The sequence below is a fragment of the Argentina anserina genome, chromosome 6, assembly GCF_933775445.1.
Source record: "Argentina anserina chromosome 6, drPotAnse1.1, whole genome shotgun sequence".
Lineage (NCBI taxonomy): Eukaryota > Viridiplantae > Streptophyta > Magnoliopsida > Rosales > Rosaceae > Argentina > Argentina anserina.
The window spans coordinates 34,280,763-34,302,535 of NC_065877.1; the positions used below are offsets into that span (position 1 = coordinate 34,280,763).

General features: G+C 39.0%; 3 protein-coding genes across 4 annotated transcripts; 1 reads left to right on the forward strand and 2 right to left on the reverse strand.

Moving 5' to 3' along the window:
- Positions 1-509: 509 nt before the first annotated feature.
- On the forward strand, positions 510-12,021 carry LOC126798662 (sister chromatid cohesion protein SCC2). 2 transcript variants are annotated; one of them, XM_050525675.1, is made up of 28 exons: positions 510-865; positions 1,077-1,186; positions 1,950-2,089; positions 2,166-2,262; positions 2,373-2,623; positions 3,137-3,244; positions 3,379-3,490; positions 3,748-3,844; positions 3,958-4,144; positions 4,275-4,706; positions 4,790-5,322; positions 5,405-5,618; positions 5,725-5,775; positions 5,885-6,043; positions 6,154-6,321; positions 6,505-6,804; positions 6,894-7,046; positions 7,711-7,880; positions 7,978-8,086; positions 8,945-9,103; positions 9,203-9,307; positions 9,376-9,609; positions 9,918-10,051; positions 10,128-10,418; positions 10,506-10,929; positions 11,090-11,182; positions 11,268-11,393; positions 11,526-12,021. In XM_050525675.1, exons 1-28 carry the CDS (start codon positions 624-626, stop codon positions 11,736-11,738), a joined length of 5,412 nt encoding a protein of 1,803 aa, XP_050381632.1. In that variant the 5' UTR covers positions 510-623; the 3' UTR covers positions 11,739-12,021. The 2 variants fall into 2 exon arrangements, with proteins under 2 accessions (XP_050381632.1, XP_050381633.1); XM_050525676.1 differs by lacking the exon at positions 510-865 and having other exon boundaries at positions 1,942-2,089.
- A 276-nt stretch (positions 12,022-12,297) lies between these two features.
- Positions 12,298-14,875, reverse strand: LOC126798436 (biotin carboxyl carrier protein of acetyl-CoA carboxylase 2, chloroplastic-like). Its single transcript, XM_050525402.1, has 7 exons — positions 14,482-14,875; positions 13,892-13,942; positions 13,641-13,780; positions 13,201-13,528; positions 12,941-13,012; positions 12,775-12,840; positions 12,298-12,687 (listed from the first exon to the last, which is right to left on the reverse strand). Exons 1-7 carry the CDS (start codon positions 14,632-14,634, stop codon positions 12,664-12,666), a joined length of 834 nt encoding a protein of 277 aa, XP_050381359.1. The 5' UTR covers positions 14,635-14,875; the 3' UTR covers positions 12,298-12,663.
- A 3,555-nt stretch (positions 14,876-18,430) lies between these two features.
- Positions 18,431-21,741, reverse strand: LOC126797617 (probable mitochondrial-processing peptidase subunit beta, mitochondrial). Its single transcript, XM_050524283.1, has 9 exons — positions 21,027-21,741; positions 20,539-20,703; positions 20,242-20,379; positions 20,013-20,164; positions 19,802-19,910; positions 19,392-19,490; positions 19,223-19,288; positions 18,875-18,982; positions 18,431-18,763 (listed from the first exon to the last, which is right to left on the reverse strand). Exons 1-9 carry the CDS (start codon positions 21,699-21,701, stop codon positions 18,677-18,679), a joined length of 1,599 nt encoding a protein of 532 aa, XP_050380240.1. The 5' UTR covers positions 21,702-21,741; the 3' UTR covers positions 18,431-18,676.
- Positions 21,742-21,773: the final 32 nt, after the last annotated feature.

The window sequence follows — 21,773 nt, forward strand, 5'->3', positions numbered from 1 at the left end:
TGTAGCATGGTAGTTATCTAATCGTGTCGTTCTTTTTACACATTCAGTATTGGATAAAAGAGATTTTGATTTCGTAGTCATCCTATAAATTAGGGTGTGATCAACCTTTCCTCATTAAGTCTCCCAATTTGTATTGGATATTTCGAAATGAAACTCTTCTTTTAATGGGTGACAAGGGTATTTCCGTAATTTGACAACCGAGCTCCCCGAATAGTAAACACACGCCATCACTTCCCCCACCGTCGCCAAAAGCAAAGGCTTCCAACTTCGAAGGGAAGCCAAGTCCCCGGAGAAGAGCTCACACACAGTTCGACGCGGGGGCATTTCCGTAATCCCGACACAGAGATTCTCTATTTTCCCACTACCAATAAACCACACAAAAACTCTTCGACTTTATACCCCCGAAAATTCAGTTCCTCACCGCACTTCCCCGCCATTTGCCTCAACTTAACTTCTCTTCCCAATCTGTCCCTCCTCCCCCACAACTCCTCACCTCCCTCCCTCCCCTCTTCTCCCAAACCCTAATTCCCCCCCCAAACTACCCCCCGATTTCCCCTTATTTACCACCCCTGCCACTCCCTCCCCCTCATGCCCTTGCTCCGCCGCTCCTCCCGCCCTCGCCGATGAGCTATCCGGCCACCTCGAGCTCCGCCTCCGCCGCGGGCGGCCAAGGCATCCGGCTCTCCAATACTACGCACTCCGAAGTCGCGCCTTGCTTGCCTCTGCCTTCGCTTCCGGTTTTCTGCGGCGCTTCCGATCAGGACCTCCGGCTGCTCGATGAGCCGAGCCGGAGGTTGAACTACTACGACGCCGCACAGGCTACTCGGATCGCTGATCTGCTTCGATCAACTGACGTCTCTTACTTGTAAGTGTTTGCTGTTTCTTGTTAGCTGCAGTTTTGATTTCCAGGTTTAGCTTTGAAATTTGATCGCAGCAAGTTGAAATTTCAGTGTAACTGTTTTAATTGTTTCTATTGAATTTGAATTTATCGAAATGATTAGGTTTATCTCTAAACTCTAATTTGTTTATGATTTTCGGTTTTAGTTTGCTATTGCTAATGTGTAGAATCGTGTCAGGAACCTGAGGGAGGATGCTGCAGAGGTTCAATATGGCTATGTTCAACCTATGGAGCTTCTCGATGAAGTTTTGCAGTACAATCCAGAAGCCTTTCAGTGCAATCCTCCAGGTAAACCAAGTATTTAATCGCTTGTTGACTGCATTGTTGACTGCATGTAGTGCTGCTTTAGGATTCACTTTACTGCTATTTACATGTGATTTTTCACTTTCCTTGTTACTTGAATTAATCGACTCATCATAATCCTAGAGCTCGAAAAATGCCGACACATAGTTTTTTTTATTACTTATTTATATTTATATTTATAAAGAGTAGAAGTACTTACGTAATTTTATTTTATTTAGTTCCCCAGAAGATGAATGTGAGTCATTTTCTTATTCTACAAACATGAAACTCTTACATATATCATTTCCTGATACAGTAATGGATTCACATCCTCACAGTCACAGGTGTAAGAAAATGTTCATGAGAATATTGTGTAGGCTTGGGATAAATTATGAGATATAGGACAGAAAAATCCTATAATTAGCAGTGGCTGCAAATGATAATCTTTTCTTTGGATTTACCCAAACAATGATATAAGACAAATATGAAGTAAAATATTTTCTTGTTATTCGTTAGTATCAATATACGGGCTGTGGAAGTCACAAATTCCCGATATTGGTGTCATCACTTACCACATTGATGAGTAGTATTACGTAAGCACAAAAAATAATGATGAAAAAGTCTTGTACACATACGTGGTTACAAATAATTGGCAGGGCATCTCTTGTCTTTCATCTGAGTATGTATTGCAATGACATCAAATTAAAGCTCTGGATCATCCAGTGTCATTATTACTGCTTATTATTTTTCCTCTGTTCAAGTTTCGCAGGTCCTATTAAGGTTCAAATGCCTACCAATAGTACAGTACCAGATAAGAAGCCCTTTGTGCCAATTATACCGATAACAAGAACTTCTGACAGAGATTATGGTGCAACTCACAATAATCAACCCAATTATACTCCTCCCAATGTATGTGTGCATCTAGTTGGCATTGATAATCAAATCACCCCCTCATGTTTTCCTAATTTGGAAGATGAAATTGCAGGCCATATCTATACCATCCTCCAGAAAACCAAAAGTGAAGAGAAAAGCTAGTGACGGCAATACTTCCTCAGCTGGGTTGGATCCCGTTGCAAATCAAGGTTGCTCTAGTTGTTTTGGGTTTCTTTTATCACTCTTTTCCTCTTGCATGCTCACACATTCTTTCCTTTTCTTAGTCCATGATTAACTTATTGTGCTAATTCTTGTTCAGAAGCCACTATTGGATGCTTTTGTGAATTGGTAGAGGATTTTTGCGGCAGAGCTGAAATTTTCAGCGAGGATCGGGATGAAGCAGAGTGGATATCTGTGCCTCTTTCCGATCTTAGAATGCTTGCAAATGAAATAATGTCTCTTCGTGCGAAGAAACTTCTACATTTGGTTCCTGTAGATACTTTTGTTAGATTGTTAAGGATATTGGATCATCAGGTACATGGAGCTGAGGGCTTGTCTATAAATGAACAGGTGAGCTTCCTGTGAATTCTGCATGCTCTCTACCACATTTCAGTGTTTGTTCTTTGGGGATGTTACCGTGTTTCCTTGCTATAGATTGACCATTTTAATTGTAATATCATAATGGGTTTCATAACCAAACTGTTAATTTGATGTTGTTAGTTATTACAATATTTTGCTTGAAACATTGGCCGGATCAATGTTATACGAATTGATGGAGAAATGTGCGTCAAGTAGCTTAATTGAGAGTTTTTTTTAATGATTTTTTTTGGGGGGGGGGGGGGGGGGTTTGTATGTGGTTTTTTATTGGGTGATTTCTGCTGGTTATATGCATATCCTTGGACAATTTCTAGAAATGTTGTATGGTAGTTGTATTTCATCATCAGTTGTCTGTCATTCAAAAACTTATCATAACTTATTTGCTGTGGATATTTATGTACTTGTTTCTATATGTATGCATAATTTTTTATTATAACAGGTGTGCATGGTCACTTTCATTAAATACTTAATTGTTCATCATTTCAGTCAGATTCAAATGGGATTTCGTCAATCAATTGCGCACTAGAGTCTATTCATGCAGCTTTAGCAGTAATGGCTCATAACCAAATGCCAAGGCAGCTGTATAAAGAAGAGGTATATGCTCTACATCATTACTTTTTCTTTTTTATGTACTTTATATGTGCACTTTTTTGAAAGTATTCTAATATTATATTACCATTTTTTACGAGAGTCCGACAAAGAAAGTAATTTAAGTTTTCACTTATCAGATCATTGAAAGAATTCTGGAGTTTTCCAGGCATCAGATAATGGATGTTATGTGTGCTTGCGATCCATCATATCGTGCTCTGCATAGGCCAAGTGAAAATGGGACACTTGAAGGTTAGCCTTTCTTTTAATAGTTTGGATCTCATTAGTGAGCATCATTTGTGTTTCACATCCTTCTTTTCCATCTCTTTATATTTACTATTTTGAACTTTAAAAATATTACCCTGTATACGACATTGTGTCACGAATTGCTTGCTCAGTTATTATTGAGTTCTGGAAGCCATTGTTTCCTCCCTTGATTAGTCTATATTTCTAGAGTTAAAGTTTGAAGTTCTTGCCATATATGAAACATTGTCTCCCTATATTGACAGTTGATGAGGATGAACTTCTTGATGCTGAATTCGGTTCAGCCAACAAGAGGCGTCGTAGTATTAAAAATGTTAAAGTGCAGAAATCATCTTATAATAGGTGTGCTCATCTGTACTCCAGTACCTATTTCATTGATTATTTTTTCCTTTCTTGCGATCCCAATATAACAATGGCAGGGGGATTCACCTTTTAGTACATTCTTTTCTTGGTAGGGTCTCTGCTGCTGTGAATAATATTCTTCAGAAGATGTGCACAATTCTTGGTTTGCTAAAGGATTTGTTGCTAATAGAAAAGTTGTCAGATAGTTGTATCTTACAACTATTGAAAACAAGCTTTACAACATTTTTGGTGGATAATATCCAGCTCTTGCAACTGAAGGCAATTGGTTTGATCAGTGGGGTATAAATCTGCACCACTGTTTTCGTCTCAAAAGCTATTGCTTACGTGTCACTGTACATGATTTTGTGTGCATATGCATTTAAGTGTATTATAGACTGAAACTTGTAGCATCTTCATTGTTGTGCTACAGATATACTATTCATACACTCAGCATCGGACTTATGTGATAGATGAGTTACTTCAGCTGCTTTGGAAGTTGCCTTTCTCTAAGCGAGCTTTGAGAGCCTATCATCTACCTGATGAAGAGCAAACACAGATTCAAATGATCACCGCTTTGCTGATTCAGTTGGTTCACTGCAGTGCAAATCTTCCTGCTCCTTTAAGGCAGGAATCAAGTCTTAATTCCATCTTAGAAGTTTCTGAAAATGCTGATTATCCAATTAAAGGCCTTGAGGCAGCACAAGCAGCATGTTGTCACTTTTGGAAGGGGGTATTGCAGCGGTTTGCTAATGTCAAGAACCAGGAAGCTACAGAATTCAAAGTTATGATGGAGAATATTGTTACTGATCTGCTGACAACATTGAATTTACCGGAATATCCTGCTTCAGCTCCTATTCTGGAGGTAAATTATGTGTTTGACTTGTTTTAATATATTATGGTTAATTGCATCAGATTGTCTCCATGCTGAAGTAGATTTATTTGCAGGTTCTTTGTGTCTTGTTACTTGCAAATGCTGGGGTGAAATCGAAAGATGTATCTGCACGTAGCATGGCTATTGACCTTCTTGGAACAATTGCTGCAAGGTTGAAGCGGGATTCTGTCCTTCGCAGTAGGGGAAAATTTTGGATATTACAGGAGTTGGTTGGTGGGGATGAGGGTGATCAGACTTATCCAAAAGATGTATGCTCTGCTTGTTTAGATGACAGGGTTGAAAAAACGTTTTATGTATGTCAAGGCTGTCAGAGAATGTTTCATACAGAGTGTATGGGAGTAAGAGAGCATGAAGTTCCGAACCAAACTTGGCACTGTCAAATATGCCTCTGCCGAAAACAACTTCTTGTTTTACAATCTTACTGCAAGTCACAATACAAAGATGATGGATTTAAGGATCATAAAAGTTCAGGAAGAAAAAATGAACTTACTTTTTCAATCACGAAACTTGAGATTGTCCAACAGTTGCTTTTGAATTACCTACAAGATGCCGCATCAGCTGATGATGTTCATCTCTTTGTTCGTTGGTACTGTAACTAGTTCCCACCTCATTCCTTTTAAATTTGTGGTTGCATTGGTGTGGTAATGAAGTTATGCATGTTTCTCCAGGCTTTATGTCTGCTTGTGGTACAAGGATGATCCACCGAAGTCGCAGCAGAAGTTCCTTTACTATCTTGCAAGACTGAACTCAAAAGCAATAGTGCGGGATTCTGGGACTGTTTTTTCCTTGTTGACAAGGGACTTAATCAAGCAGATTACCTTAGTATTGGGACGGAATACTTCATTTGCCAGAGGATTTGATAAAATATTACACCTGCTACTGGTTAGTGAGTTTTTTTCTTTACTCCCTGATTTACAGTGTAATGAAACCTTGTTTATTTATTTATTTTTTAACTTTTTCCAAAGGTTTGATACTAAGTTGATTTCAGGCAAGTTTAAGGGAAAATTCTCCTGTAATCAGGGCCAAGGCTTTACGAGCGGTAAGAGAGGGGACTATATTTATAAAATTTTGATCCGTGAAATGGGATATATTCATTCTGTTGTAGTTTGGTAGAATCATACATCTCAGTCTCATGCTATTATTTGCAGGTTAGTATAGTTGTAGAAGCTGATCCGGAGGTTTTAGGTGATAAACGTGTGCAACCAGCTGTTGAAGGGCGGTTCTGTGATTCTGCAATTTCTGTTAGAGAAGCAGCACTGGAACTTGTAGGGAGGCATATTTCTTCCCATCCTGATGTTGGTTTGAAGGTGTGTATAAGTTTTTTCACTTCTAAGTTTTTGATACATTCTATATTCTAAAGTTTTGGTACATACTATATTCTAATGTTTTGGTTTATCTTCTCCACTGTTTCCTTTAGTATTTTGAGAAGGTTGCTGAGAGAATCAAAGATACGGGTGTCAGTGTTCGAAAGCGATCTATTAAAATTATACGAGATATGTGCATCTCAAACAGGGACTTCTCTGAATTTACAAGTGCTTGCATTGCGATCATTTCCCGTATTGGTGATGACGAATCAAGTATACAGGTAATCTGAAGCAGTAACTGCGTTAGATTTAGAATGGAACTATAATCACATATCTGAAGAATCAATTTTTCTGGAATTCACCTAGTACTTAGATCCTCAACTTTAAAAGAATTTTCAGACTAGTTTAGGGATTTTTTATGCTCTAGATTGGTCATCAGTTATAATTATTTCCTTTGTCCACAGGATCTTGTTTGCAAGACATTTTATGAGTTCTGGTTTGAGGAACAGACTGGTTCACATACTCAATTCTTTGGAGATGATAGCTCTGTTCCATTGGAGGTGGCTAAAAAAACTGAACAGATAGTTGAGATGTTGAGGAGGATGCCAACACCGCACCATCTTGTGACCGTCATTAAGCGCAACTTGGCCCTTGATTTTTTCCCGCAGGCAGCTAAAGCTGCAGGAATCAGTCCCGTCTTACTTTCATCAGTACGCATTCGATGTGAGCTAATGTGCAAATTTTTACTGGAAAGGATATTGCAGGTAATTTATTTTTTACTTGTTAGTTTTTACTGCTTAAAATGATCATGTTAATGTTGAAATCTGATCAATCAAGAGTTTTTACTTGTCAGGTTGAAGAAATGAACATCCAGGAAGTTGAGATGCGTGCACTTCCATATGTGCAAGTTCTGCATGCTTTTTGTGTTGTGGATCCAACACTATGTGCACCAGCTTCTAACCCTTCACAGTTTGTGGTTACTCTTCAGCCTTATCTAAAGAGTCAGGTTAGTTTCATTTCGCTGGTCATAATATAAAGTTGTAATCTTAGAATTTTTAATGACTTTAAAGTCATTCTGAATCAAATGCCACAATTATTCTTTGTTTACATTATATACTAAAGAGCTGATTTTACAAGTTGTCCTGGTTTTCTTCTCTCAATCTTTTACTGGATTGCTTGGATGTGCAAATTTGGTGCATCTGTACGCGGAACAATGTGTTTCTGACAAAACACTATGTATTTATAGATTCATGTGTACATTTTATCCATATACTTTATCACTTCTGTATTATACACGGTATATCTCGACTAGGTATGTCACTGATTTTCCCCAGAAACCTATTGGACTAAACAGAAAGGAGCAGAATCTTATCTGTGAAAATTTGGTGCTCTTAAGTGAACAATTTGTAATGCTAAATATTAATTTGGACATCTTACTAACCTTGAAGAGAATATAGATGTTGTCATAAAAACTTAATGTTGGATATTGATTATAACAATCGTAGTAGTAAGTTTAGTCTCTTCACTTTGTGAATGTACCTATCCATGTAAACTTAGATGGAGGTAGTTTTCACACCCATGCCATTGTTTCTGTTAGTATTTTGTCTTTTAGTCAAAAGGAGAGTGAAAGACAAATGGCTGCATTTTAATTTGAATTGTCTTGTTTACAGGATGATAATCGAGTGGTTGCCAAGTTATTGGAGAGCATAATATTTATAATCGATGCTGTCCTGCCATTGGTAAGAAAGTTACCACAAAGTGTTCTTGAAGAACTTGAACAAGACTTAAGGAGCATGATTGTTCGGCATTCTTTCTTGACAGTTGTTCATGCTTGCATCAAGTGAGCTCACCTCCAAACTTTGGCTTCAAATATATATGATGTGTTCCTTTGCTGAATTGTGATTCTGTAGGTTTTAACTTTTCTCACCCCATGACAGGTGCCTCTGTGCTGTGAGTAAAGTGGCAGGAAAAGGTGCAGCTGTTGTGGAGTATCTAATTCAGGTTTTCTACAAACGGCTGGATGCTGAGGAAGTTGACAACCAGCAGGTTGGTTGGTTGACTATTTGTTACTGGTTATAGTTTTCTCACTTAAGTTGTGTGGTTCGACTATTTTCATTATTTTGTTCTTCTAATGTTTGGTATTAGAATCATTTGTTACTTGACTTCAAATAATGCGACAGTTGAAGTTATTCGTAGGTTGCAATCTATAAAATTGTTAAACTCCCCTAGTTTTTAGTTGGTATATTTTATGTATCAATGCATGGTCTTTAGCAGGTGGGGAGGCATTGTTCTATCCAGATGGTAGGGAGAAACTCAGACTAGGGTCAAAGTTCAGGGGCTTTAAATGTTAAGGCATGAACTCAAATACATGCTTCTTTCCCTTGTTATTATATTAGATATATTCGGTTAGTATATACAAAAAACTATATTAGATATTTTGGACCATTTAATATAACATTTTGATACGTAGCTAGTCTATGCGTAATGCCCGTTTCAATGTCCTGAAGATGTAATTGCTCTTTTGTGCCATTATACAGGACATTGTGGTAGTGGTAGTGTAATAATTGTTAATTACTTGTGCATACAACTTTATGGAGGACTTTGCTTTCTGCTGTTACATAAGGTGTTATTTTCTGTTCTGTGTATCCTTTAGTTGTTGATTTAGGTCAGGCCTCAAGTTTGTAGATCTTTTATTTTATATTTCCACTTACGAGGGTGACTGAAGATTTTCTCATGTATTTCTTGCTTTTATTGCCTTTTTTTCTAAGAAAAAAAAAGGCTTTATAATTACTTTAGAATCATTGTTGATGATCTATATCTAAAGAGACTCCTTTGTGTCATATGTAGACAGGAAGCTAATTTGCATTAGCAACTCTTTACTTATTTACTTATCTATGATTACAGAAAGCGGGGCGATCTCTTTTCTGTCTTGGAATGCTTATCCGTTATGGCAACTCTTTACTGTGCAACTCTGAACAAACAATTGATGTTGCAAGCAGTCTTGGGTTATTTAAAAGGTATCTGTTAATGGAGGATTTTTTCTTAAAGGCTAGATCATTGCAGGTATATTCCTTTTTATCTCTTTACTTTCTAAGCATGCTTGATTGTAATAAACCTGATCTATTAGTGAGATGTTATAATGTTGTTTTTTAAATTATGTAGGCATTGGGCTTTGTGCTAATTGCTAGGCCTGAATTTATGTTGGACAAAGATATTGGGAAGATATTAGAGGAGACATTCTCGTCTGGGTCTGATGTTCGTCTCAAGGTAACAAGGTGCCCTCATTCATGCTGCGTTCATTTCCTCTCTGTTTACTAAATTGTTTTATTGACCAGATGCAAGCGTTGCAAAACATGTACGACTACCTTCTTGATGCTGAAAGTCAATTGGGAACGGATGCAACCAGTAATAGTGTGGCTGATTATTCTGTAGAGGGTGGCAATGTTGTACCTGTTGCTGCAGGTGCCGGAGATACTAATATATGTGGGGGCATAGTTCAGTTGTATTGGGATTTTATACTAGAGAGATGTTTGGACTTCAATGAACAAATTCGCAACTCTGCCCTTAAGGTGAGTGTAGAATTCTATTTACTATACTTGACTTTGTGTGTGCATTTTTATTTGCCTTCTAAGAAGCAGTGGAATAATATATAAAAAAGAAAAAAGATAGGAAAAAGAAAAGCAGTGGAATAAACCTGGAGCTTGAACTACTTTCTTTTTGACAGCCAACTCGGAGAAAATTACACTTAGAAGGAAAGGGTATTTGCTCCTCCTGGTTATGCATAAACCACTTTGGAATAACTTGCTCAATGATACTACATCATAAAGCATTTTCTTGGATTTCTTGAACTTATCTATATGTTTAATTAATTATGCAGATTGTTGAAGTAGTTCTGCGGCAAGGGCTTGTGCATCCTATTACTTGTGTTCCATTCCTTATTGCACTGGAAACAGATCCACTGGAGGCCAATTCGACATTAGCTCATCAGTTGCTGATGAATATGAATGAAAAGTATTCACCGCATTATGTTATTCGATTTTTCTTGTTTTTCTGTTTCGTTATATATGCTAATTGATGTTCCCTTTAGGTACCCTTCATTTTTTGAAAGCAGACTGGGGGATGGTCTTCAAATGTCTTTTGGATTTATACAATCCATACGTCCTGGTACTGAACTTGGAAACACAAAACCACCATCAAGGGCTTCTGGAAACGCAAATGGAAAAGTAGATGATGTTTCTTTTGCTCAAGCAAGATTGGGAGTCTCTCGAATCTACAAGCTTATCCGTGCTAACCGTGTTTCAAGGAACAAATTTATGTCCTCAATTGTTCGCAAGTTTGATAATCCGAGCTGGACTACTTCAGTAGTCCCTTTTCTCATGTGAGTTTTGACACCAATGTCAGACCTGGAATTTTTTTGAGTGTGCCACTTGAGAGTGCTTACTTCATACTTGATTTATTTCTTTAGGTACTGCACGGAAATACTTGCCTTGCTGCCATTCACAACACCTGATGAGCCCCTTTACTTAGTCTATGCTATAAATAGAGTAATACAAGTGAAGGCTGGGCAACTTGAAGCAAAGCTGAAAGCTCTGACGTTGCATCTGTTACAAAGGGGTGCATCCCATGGTAATGGCGTCATTAAAGAGGATCCAGCAGCTCCACCCTTTTCAAGAGGAATGGCATCAGTGGACTTGAATGGGACAATTGAACCAGAACCAGCTTTCCGCCCTGCCCCATATCACATGGCAACTATGGATTTGAATGGGGCAATTGAACAAGACCCAGCTGATCAGTCTGTCTCGAATCAAGATTTCATGGTAGAAGCAAAGATCGGTAAAGACTCTGGCAGTTCCTCTAGTATCTCATTAGATGATGTTCAGATAATCCAGGTACTTAAATTCTTAATCCTATATCAAATTAATTTTCCATTGACCAAAAAAAGAAAAAAAAAAGAAAAAATAAGGATAGGCAGATAGACTGTTATGTTCATTGCTGCTGCTCTTGTACAATTATAATCTCAAATCTCTCTGGTTTGCCTTGCTTTTGTAGGCAGACTGCCTGTCAGCTACGGCATTGCAGCTTCTTTTGAAACTGAAGAGACACCTAAAAATTGTGTATAGCTTGAACGATGTCAGGTGCCAGGTAAGTAATTTACTAGATTCACTGAGAACTAATTTGTTTCAAAGATTATAAATAGATTTTCATATGAATCCGGCTCTGGAACCAGGCTTTCTCCCCAACTGATCCCATTAAACCCGGAGATGCTTTCACCAAGCAAAGCATTCCTTTTGACGTCAGTGATAGTCATACGAACTTGCCTGGAACATATCAAGAATTGGTACAAAGATATCAGGTACGAGGAGCTAGCACTGCATTTGTCTCTTTTGTTGCTTGTATCTATCAAATAATGGCCGTGCTTACTTGAATGTACGAAGTACATATATCTATTGATCTCTTACTGTTATCACTTATGTTTATTTAACAGGAATTCAAGAATGCGCTGAAGGATGATACAGTTGATTTCTCTACTTACACAGCAAATGTAAAAAGAAAACGTCCGGCCCCTAGGAAAGGAAGGAAATCTGGAGTTAGAGAGGATGATGATGACAATGATGATGATGAAGATTGGTCAGGTGCGGCTCGTAGGCTGAGTTATAGTGGGAGGAGAGGTGGTCACAGTAGAAATCGACAGCGATAGTTGTAAGTAAGTGACAGGTAGACGTAGAAATGCCCTAACATGTACATTTAGGAGAAAGGAATAGAAAATAGGATATAATGAGAGCGGAACGATAGATCTCTGAGAACAGTAGAGAAATCCGGTAGAGTAGTGCTTTCTCGTACTGTCCTCTCTGTATTTTGCCTGGGCATGTAATTTTTTGTCAATGGTGTTCCGCCTGTCTGTATATTATTACTTTCACGTTTCTTTTGTTGCACTGCCGCCGCATCTAATGGAAATGGCATCATTGATTTATTGCATTTTATGAATCAAGTCGTTGTTCCTCATCTCTCCCGGGCTTCATGTGTGATGCTAAATTATGCCGTAATATGCGTTTCAGTATGGAGCATTGTATGACCTTGTTTTCGGCTCTTGTTTCTTCATATAGAATAGAAATTGGGTTACATCCAGTAGGGATTGGGAATTCAAAAATATGACTAATGACTCCATACTCAGAGCCACCATATTCGTGGTCGGAAATTATCAGAATGAAATGACACCCTGAAAAGAATGCGATAAACAGGTTGCCCAGCTGTGTATTTACTGTGTCAAAGCGACTGTTTTGGAGGCTACGGCCAGGCAATATAAAATCAACAGAATAACTTGAGGTTTTACACTTGCAAAGCAAAGGGAGAACAGAGTCACACAGCATACTTTCTAACACCTCCTTAAGGAGGCGCAAATATTGTGTTTCGAGATAATTCATAGCCCAACATCTTTCTCTGCAGCACGCTCTACCCTAAAACACTAAAAATGTGAATAACGAGGATTTCCACGAGAATCGAAACACCATTATTCTGATTTAAAATACAGGCAACATTTTAGTATCAAAAAGTCCGTCGAGAATCAAGCATCTTTAAACAGTGTTTGTCACCATAAACCTTATACAAAAGTCTTCCCTATCTGCTCAGGGTGCTATGACGAAAAGAGGCTGCACAAAGGAAAACATACCATTTAGAATAACAGACAATTTTTGTGTACTGAAGAGGGGGAAAGTTTAGTGGGACAGGATATTTACCGTGTCTACGCTCACTGGTTTTCCATCCTCAGCAATTACCTCAACTATGGTTCCAGATTGATCAGCCTGAAAGAGAAAGGACAATAAGTGATTTAGAATGCTGCAATATACCAAATGAAAGTAAAGCCAATTCATTTCACAAAATAGGAGTAAGGTAAAGCCATACCTCAATTTCATTCATCAACTTCATGGCCTCAATGATGCAAATCACTTGACCTTTCTGTACTTTATCTCCTACCTGAACATTTATTTGAGTAAACAATAAGGGGAACTGACCATACATCCAAAGTAATTGTATGTGTGATGTGAAGATTACATATGCATCCAAAGGGACAAAGCTCATATCTCTAGACATTTGCACAGAATATTAGTGATTTGCAATTTACTACAGCTCCTAGAATTCAAGCTCTAAGAGAGAAGACTTACCTTGACAAAAGGTGGTTCACCAGGTCCAGGACTACGGTAAAAGGTTCCAGCCATAGGGCACTTCAGCGGTGGGTGAGCTGAGGCACTTGGCTTTGCTGGGGCAGGTAATGCAGGTGCTGACGCTGCTGGAGCTGGGCTTGCTGGAGCAGGAGCAGCTGCTGGGGCTGGTGGTGGTGGGCCATACTGCATAGGATAAGGATATGGTGGTGGTGCCGATGCAACAGGAGCTTGTGGTGCTGGCTTCTCCAAGGCTTCCTTCTTTCTTATTACGAGCTCTAGATCTAGTTGCTTCATCTGCAGCTCCACAATATCTCTAGAATCCACTAACCTGCTCATGAAAATGATGCCAACATACCGAAACTGTTTAGTGTCTGATGCATAGTTACTGGTAACTTGAGAAGACAAATATAGGCATACAGATGAAAGCCACTGCAACTTACTTGACGAGGTCTGATACTTGGGCCATAAATGCTGAGATTGATGACGCATCTGGAATACTGTTTGAAACCTTTTCAGCAGACTCATCTTCAGACTTGGTGTTATTTATGGGTGCAGAATCTGCAGGCTTCTCTGCAGTGACCTTCAGTTCAAAAATTGGAGCAAAAAATGAAAGAAACTTCAATTCAGAACGTAATTTATCACCGTTGATGAGTAAAGTCCCAACATACTACACTTGTAGTAAATAATCTACCTTACTGAGTGCATGCACCTTCCAAGCACCAGATTGCTTCTTAACGTTGCTCTGCACATGTTAACCATATTCTCATAAAAATACACATAACAATAACAAAGTTCCACTGCAAAAACTAGATTATCATTCATAGAATCATCAGCCTTTCAATTCAAAGCTATTGGCCAAAACAATTACAATCTTTATTGGTCTCAGCTTGCAGGTGTACATCTAAAGACAGTAATCTAAGGTGAAACAATATTGGCTTGAACTCATTGATATATCTTACTTATGACAATCAAACTTTTCAAACTGTAAGAATTCCTATGAATACCCATTACATTCTGTACGAAATCAAACTGGGTTCAACCTACTCAAAAGTCATACTAAAGACTCAAACTCTACACCATTCAATAAGTTCTAAGGACTACCCAACACCAATCTCAGCTCTATCTACAGTACAATGTTCATGCATACAGAAACCCATTTGTCTCACTTCAACGAAAACACCATTAATCAACTAAAACCCAACACAAGAACACTAATCAGAGTACTAATCAGTGATTAAAACAAAGTAGAGAGAGTCTCTGAGAGTAGATAATTAAGCAAACCTGAAGAGCAGAAGCTTGAAGAGACGGCAAGGAAGACCGATTGAGGCAGTTGTGGAAGGAGAGGAGGTGCTGGTGGGGCTGTGAGGGCTGAGACCCAAGTCGAACAATTGGGGCAGAACAAGCTTTGGGACAGGGGACAGTGAAAGAAGCCATTTTGAGCTCAAGAGCAAAAAGAGAAGAGTGTTTAAGGGGAATGGGGGATGGGATCTGAAATTGAAATGGGGGATTAATGGAGGTGGTGGTGGCTTTGTAGGGATGGGGACAAGGGGCGATGAGATCCAAGAGGAGAGCTTTGGTTTTGGTCTGAGAAATCTGAGAGAAGAAGCCCAAACAGAACAAAAGGGTGTTTAGTGTTAGAGAGATGTGAGTTGTTGTTTCTGTTCCGATACTTCCAATGCGAAACAAAGAGACTAAAAAAAAAAGAGGTCAATTTTATGCCAATTTTATTATCTACCCTCTCTTAACTAACCGCGAACGTTGTGATTTGTGTGTGGCAATTGTGAAGTGGCATTTCCCTCCAACTCCAACTGCAATGCTAAGCTGTGTGTGATGGGGACTACTTGGGTGGGTCCTTGAATTTTGTCACAAGATTATCCAAAAATTCTTTCATGATACTAAATCATGTTAGCATTAATTTAGACATTTAGATTGTTAATTTGAATGACAACTAGTGATCATTATATTGCCAACACGTCAAAGTACCGATACTCTGAGCATATAAGACATTGCCGTAGATTATCCATCTCTTTTATGTTTGAGAGTATGTTCTACCCTCTCTAATTTGGGTGATAGTATGTGACTATGTGTCCTTACGTGTATATAATAACGCTGGAGTGACAAAGGGATTTTAGCTTAGATACAATCCAAAATTTGAAGACGAGATAAGCCATAAAATAGGATTACAATCACTTTAATATTTCAAAAGTTATGACAATAAACCTGAATAAACTTAATTTACAAAAGAAAAAAATTGTTGAAATATTTCGTCATTTGAAAATCAACTCAAAATCTCGTAAAGTGACGCAATAAGTATGAAAGATCATAAGTTAGATCCTCTCAAATGACGTAAACATTTTACTAATGACTTATAGGGTCACTCAGCACCCAAAAATGAAAATTAATTTTATTTCATGAGATAGTGAAAAAGTGTTCTATAGCCCGTAACTCTTGAGAAACAAAAAGCTGGGTTTATAACTATAAAGGTCTAACTTTGAAGCCTGGGTCAAAAAGTATTTTGTTGGAAAACTAGGTTTCTAAGTTTCATCTATCAATAATTAAATGTAGCTGAGACAATGAGAAATGCATTCTATACCTCGGAAAGTAACTATATGACAAACAAAGGGTTCCTTAAGTGAAAGATAACGTGTACTCTCCAGGTGAAAGTGAAAATACTCTCCAAGTTGTACTGGGATAGGAAATCTGTATATACAAGGCTAGGACATCATATATGTGTGTATAGTTGGGATAATATGCAGTGCTAACATTGGTGATCTTCCCGAATTCTTATTGGTTGAAATTCTTTGTAGACTTCCTTGCAAGAAATCTGTTTTCCAATGCAAACTTGTGTCCAAACACTGGCGCACCCTCCTTTCAGAACCCTATTTTATTGGCCGGTGTTGTGTGTTTAGTGTTTACAAAGTAAAACCCCCTTTAAACAAACTATGATAAAACCACGAGGGAGAGGAAATCCTTACTTCCAACGACAAGCTATCTCGGCTGTTGAAAGACTCATGAGTTTCTATTCTTTGAAATTTATAAAGCCAGTTGTGTTAGGTACCTACAATGACTTGGTATTGTGCTGTGCAACTTCTTCTTTTCAACGTGATTACTACATTTGCAATCCCTACACAACCGAATGGATTCGTCTTCCTCCCCCACCTCAAATCTACATCTATGAAATACCGGTGGGATTCATTTGCGATTTTCCTTCTTATAACGATAGTAGAGGAGATAATGACATTTTCCAGGTTAATGCAGACTATAAGTGCAAGGTTGTAAGAATTCTTCCTTTCGAAAACCAGGGATCCTTCAAATTTAAGGTGGAGACCTTCTCTTTTGAGACGGGTGATTGGAGACAGTCAATTGTATCATCTCCTGGATCATTTAGGTTTAGATACCTCTTTCGTAGTCAAAGCTTTACATACAACGGGATGTTGTTTTGGTCGGGGGTGTTGTCGTTCTACTCGTTCACGGTTGATGGTATGATGAATGACGAACAAACTGTTATTATTGGGTTGGATCCGTTCATGATGGAGGATAATAACAGCACAAGTAGCAGTTCTAATGGAGATGATATTGCTGATCATTACAAATGTTGTTTACTTCGATCCTCTACAAGTAATGACATGCAGCAATGTATGGATTTCTTTGGTGCATCGCAAGGTTGTCCGCGAATGTGCGGCTTGTACAGCGGTGCTCTGTTCATCTTGGACTTGAAAGAAGCAACACATCAGATGGTCGGTTGCGACAGAACTGGAAAACTGAGTTTGATACACCCCAGAACTCACTCACTGGATCAAAACATGTTTCAGGGTATAGAAAATGCGCGCCTGCTCCATTTCGACGCCAATGTTAAGGATGTCTTGTATTTTCGCGTCGAAGACAACTTCAACAGGTGTAATATTAACACAGGAGAGTGGTCAAGGATAGCTCCTCCATCCAGATATTTAGAGAGTTGTAATTTCTTCCCATTAACTGAGCTCCCATGGCCAACACCAGTTCCTAGGCTACCGCCACGACTCCAGGAGCGGTGGTTATGAGAGATGGGATTATTTTGGGAACCTTTGACCCTTACAATTCAATAATCGACGTCAGTTTCTACATTTATCTTTAAATGTGAAGAATGTTGTTTCCATTCTGCTATCAAATTTCAGTAAACTCAATCATTTTTAGACTCAACTCATCGAGTGCTGACATGTTCAAGTCACATTGCTCACATACTTGAGATATGCTTATAACTGTGGTCTGTGGATGATTTGTACATTGTAACCATTTCTTGTAGTTGTAGACATAAGTGAAAGGATGAAGCAACTATTTTCAATGTGTATTTTCACTTTTATATACTGTATACTCGTTTAAATTTTACCAGGCTTGGAGTACATGCAACGGGGTTCGATGGCAATGCCTGAATTTACATTTTTCATTTCAGGCGTTTCTCTTTTTCTTTTCTTCTCCTTTTTGTGTTATTAATTTTGAGCATTACTTTGGTGAACCCCATTTTGTTTGATCACATAACTTTGTACAGGGTTTAGGATTCTAAGACTCCAAAGTTTAACTTGCATCACCAACAAGATGATATCCTGGCATTTCCTCATATGCAGGCTCTGCATATCGTCCTCATTACCGAACTGAGTACTAATGCTTCCTCAATTGAGGCAGTGCTAATCAATTGGTTGCCTTGTGATTCAAAATCAAGGTATGAGCAATTGGTAACAGAAGAATTAACACATTCAAGAAGAACAAGCAAAAGTTGCTTCTCATGAGTTCCTCAGAAAGGGATTTTGTTGTAGTAAAATCTGTTTTCGATATACTTTTGTTCCAGCCCTAAGTTTCAATTATGGGTCAGTTAAGTGGTGATGGATATTTGGTAGAAACAGAGTTTGGGGAAAGGGTTGAATCTGGTGCTTTCGAAGTCATTGATTTGCAGAACTTGGTTGTTGGGTACGAGCCCGAGGAAGTTCACATAAGTCCCACAACTTATTCTTCACTGAATAGATAGAAAGGTAACAATTTGACTAGTTAAATAACAAGCACAAGGCATCTGAGATTTTCGATCAGATTATAGGAATGTCGTAGCTACCAGATTGCAGGCACGTATGACATCAGATTATAGGAAATTCACATTATACTTCTTTATTGATAGGAGGCGAAAGAGTGGGAAACAGATGCAAACTATTCTGAATTTCAGAGTATACACAAACTGCCCTGTGCCCAGTTGAAAAATTCGAAGTCTAGCAAATGCTGCAAAATGCAAATCACATTCACATTTGTAGACATGTAGCATGCTTATTTTTGAAAATGCCATGTTACAAAATAGAGAGCACTATAACATTTATGGGAACAAAAAAAAATACACAGGCCTCAATAGCTCTCTCCAAGGTGAAAATTAACCAGTAGCATAAAAGCAACCAAATATTCCAATATCAAATCGATCATGAAAATCGATGATGATGAAACTAATTAACGCAAAGAGCATCTAGTATCTGTTCCAGTATGTCCTGCGTCTGAACCAGTTATAGTCGGGCAATTTCTGAATAGGACCCATCGCAACAATTGCAACATCCTGAGGACAGTGCACAAAAAAGAAATTTTGAGTATCTAGATTGATATAGATGATCCCATCTCTATAATATGAACTTACTAAACATGAGTTAATAGCAGAATTTAGTCCTACCCTGTCATAAATAAACCGGTTTGCAACCCGCTTGACAGTGCTTGCATCAACAGCATCGATTCTAGCAAACAACTCGGCTAATGGGATTCTTCGACCATATGTGAGTAGCTGCAACGGTGTGGATCAAATGAATTAGTATGAGCAATCATGCAGAATCAACTTCATTTTAATATACACAACACCAGTTCTTCAACTATGTCAATTACACTCTTCTACTGCTACGATTTAATTATCAATGAGTCCATTACCTATAAGGCTCCTCTCAGCTGGTCAAATTATACGGACAATTTCTTAATACTGTATCTCAATTGTTCCCATCATTGTTTTCATATAAAAAGTAAAAAGTACCTGGCGCCCAATATCTTCTGCAACAGGACTTGTTCCATCCAAGTGTAGGAGGAGAGAAGATTTTAACTACCAAAAAATGAAAAAGGTTGTGTTAGTAAACATCATACAATAATGAATAACAAGAAATGGGTAATTAGAAAGCATGACATAATAGGAATGTCGTAGCTACCTGATTGCAGGCACGTATGACATCAGCTTCAGAAACTCGATAAACCAACTTGGTTATCTCATACATTATTGCATAAGCCAAATCATCCAAGTCATCAGGCTGAAATAAAAAGATGACAGAGATTAAAATGACTGCTCAAAAAGAATTATTCCGACTAATTTGATCCCAAATTTTAGTAAATCAACTCCTACCAAAAGAAAAAAAAAGTATCTTCTCCTCAGTAATTAAGCCAGAACAAAAACACTATCATTCTCAATTATGATCCAAGACTATAAAAAAATAGTCTGGCACACTGGTACACAGTCCACATACTGTACAAGTGAGTTGACATAAAGCTATTTCCTCATCACGAATTCCAACCTTAATTCTTCACATCAATGACAAAATTTTATGTTAGAAATGAACCTTACCTTGGCAGTAGCAAAAACGCCGAACAAGCCAGTGTCCTTGTAGTTGGTGTTGAAAGCCATTATGCTTTCTGCTATTTCGTTATTAGCCACCCTCTGTGTCAACTCAGAACTGTTTACAGAAGGATGAGACTAATCATTGCAAGTTCTTCCATCAATTGGAAAAATACAATATTCATGTACAGAAAGACGACAAATCTTGTAAAGAGCTCACCCCATGTGCTTTCCACCATTGACACTTTTACTCCATGAACCCAACATTGACTGCATGACCATTAGGGCAATAGAGTCTGGATCTGTCCAGGATGCTCCACTGAATGCAACAGCAAAGTTTGCATAAGGCAAGTCATCATCAACAATTCTGACCTGTTACAGAACAACAGATTAAAGAATGTATAATCATCAAGTAGAAGATATAAGTAAAAGCAGAACAGTTGTGTCACCTCAGAACCGGTGAAAAATGAAGGCTCTTTTGCAACTAACTGACTAGCTGTTGTTGGATCAGCTGATAAGTTTGTAAACAAGCTCTCAACTTGTTTAACAAGATCCTCATGCTTAATAGCTCCTGAACCAGCAATCACCTATAAAGAGAGATCACAAAAAGGGAAGGTTAGCAATAGTAACTGACTGACATGAAATTGGTATGTAAGAATCTGTTACAGAAAATATCTGAAAGGAAAACAATCACACCAGTTCAGCCTACTACAGAAAATAAGACAACCTAAATAAATCAGATTTACCATTCTGGGAGCGGTGTAGTGTGTTTTAATATAATTCTGAAGATGCTCTCTGGAAATAGTCTTGATGTTTGCAGCAGGCCCAAGAATAGTTCTGGCCAAAGGAGAGTACTGGAACGCACTTGCGTGTAGATGGTCAAATACAACTTCATCAGGCTGCTTCTCAACCTGCAACACCAGACCAATGCATAAGCACATTATCTTAAAAATAAAAATACAATAACCAATCAAACACCACATATATCTCCCTAAAAACACTTCTTCGTTCAAACCATCAAATGTCAAAAAGAACAATTTCACTCTTTCGATGCCTATAATCCTGTCCACCAAATAATCACACACTTATGATCAAGCACCACAAAGTTAAAACCTTTACACTCTCAGACACTTTCGTAAGCCATCACACCAAAGACCAACCAATCAATTCACAAATCACAACAAATGCACACCCTAAAATCCACAAAAACAAGTCGAAAAGTTGCGATTTTTACCTCCTCCATCTCCCTCAAAATCACATCCCTCTCTCTTTGAATCCTCTTCTCATCGAATTTGGAGTTCTGCAAGATATCAGCCAAAATCGACAATGCCTGGGGCACATCCTTATCAAGCACCTTGGCGTAGTACGTCGTCTGCTCCCTCGATGTATAAGCATTCAAGTGCCCTCCCATGTTCTCCACCTCCACCTCCAGATCCGCCGCCGTCCGCTTCGTCGTCCCCTTGAAAATCATGTGCTCCAGAAAATGCGCCGTCCCGTTGTTCTCATCGTTCTCGAATCTCGACCCCGAGTCGATCCACACCCCGACCGTCGCCGTCTTCGCCGCCAGGTTCGACTCCGACGCCACGCGCAGCCCGTTGGGAAGGACGGTCACGCGCGTCTCCGGCGCGGCGAGGATGTGCGAGTGGTCGTCCAGGGCCGGGTGGGGCGACCCGTACTTGAGGAACCTCGGGTCCGGGTTCTCGAGGCGCTTGAGCTTCGACTTGACGTCCTCTGCGAGGCGATCGTAGACCATGGCGGTCGGCGGCGGAGGGCGGGGGAGAGGGGTGGAGAGGGAGGGGGACGCGACGGCGGAGGAGGTGGAGCTGGATCGGATGGATTGGGTCAGCGCCGGAGAGGCTTTGGCTGACCGGCGGCGGGCCAGCGTAGTGAGGAGGTGCTTCATCGTCATGGTTGTAGCTCAGAGAGAGCTCTCTAGGGTTTGATGAGAGAGATCACAACTGAATCAGAAAAGGAGAGAGGA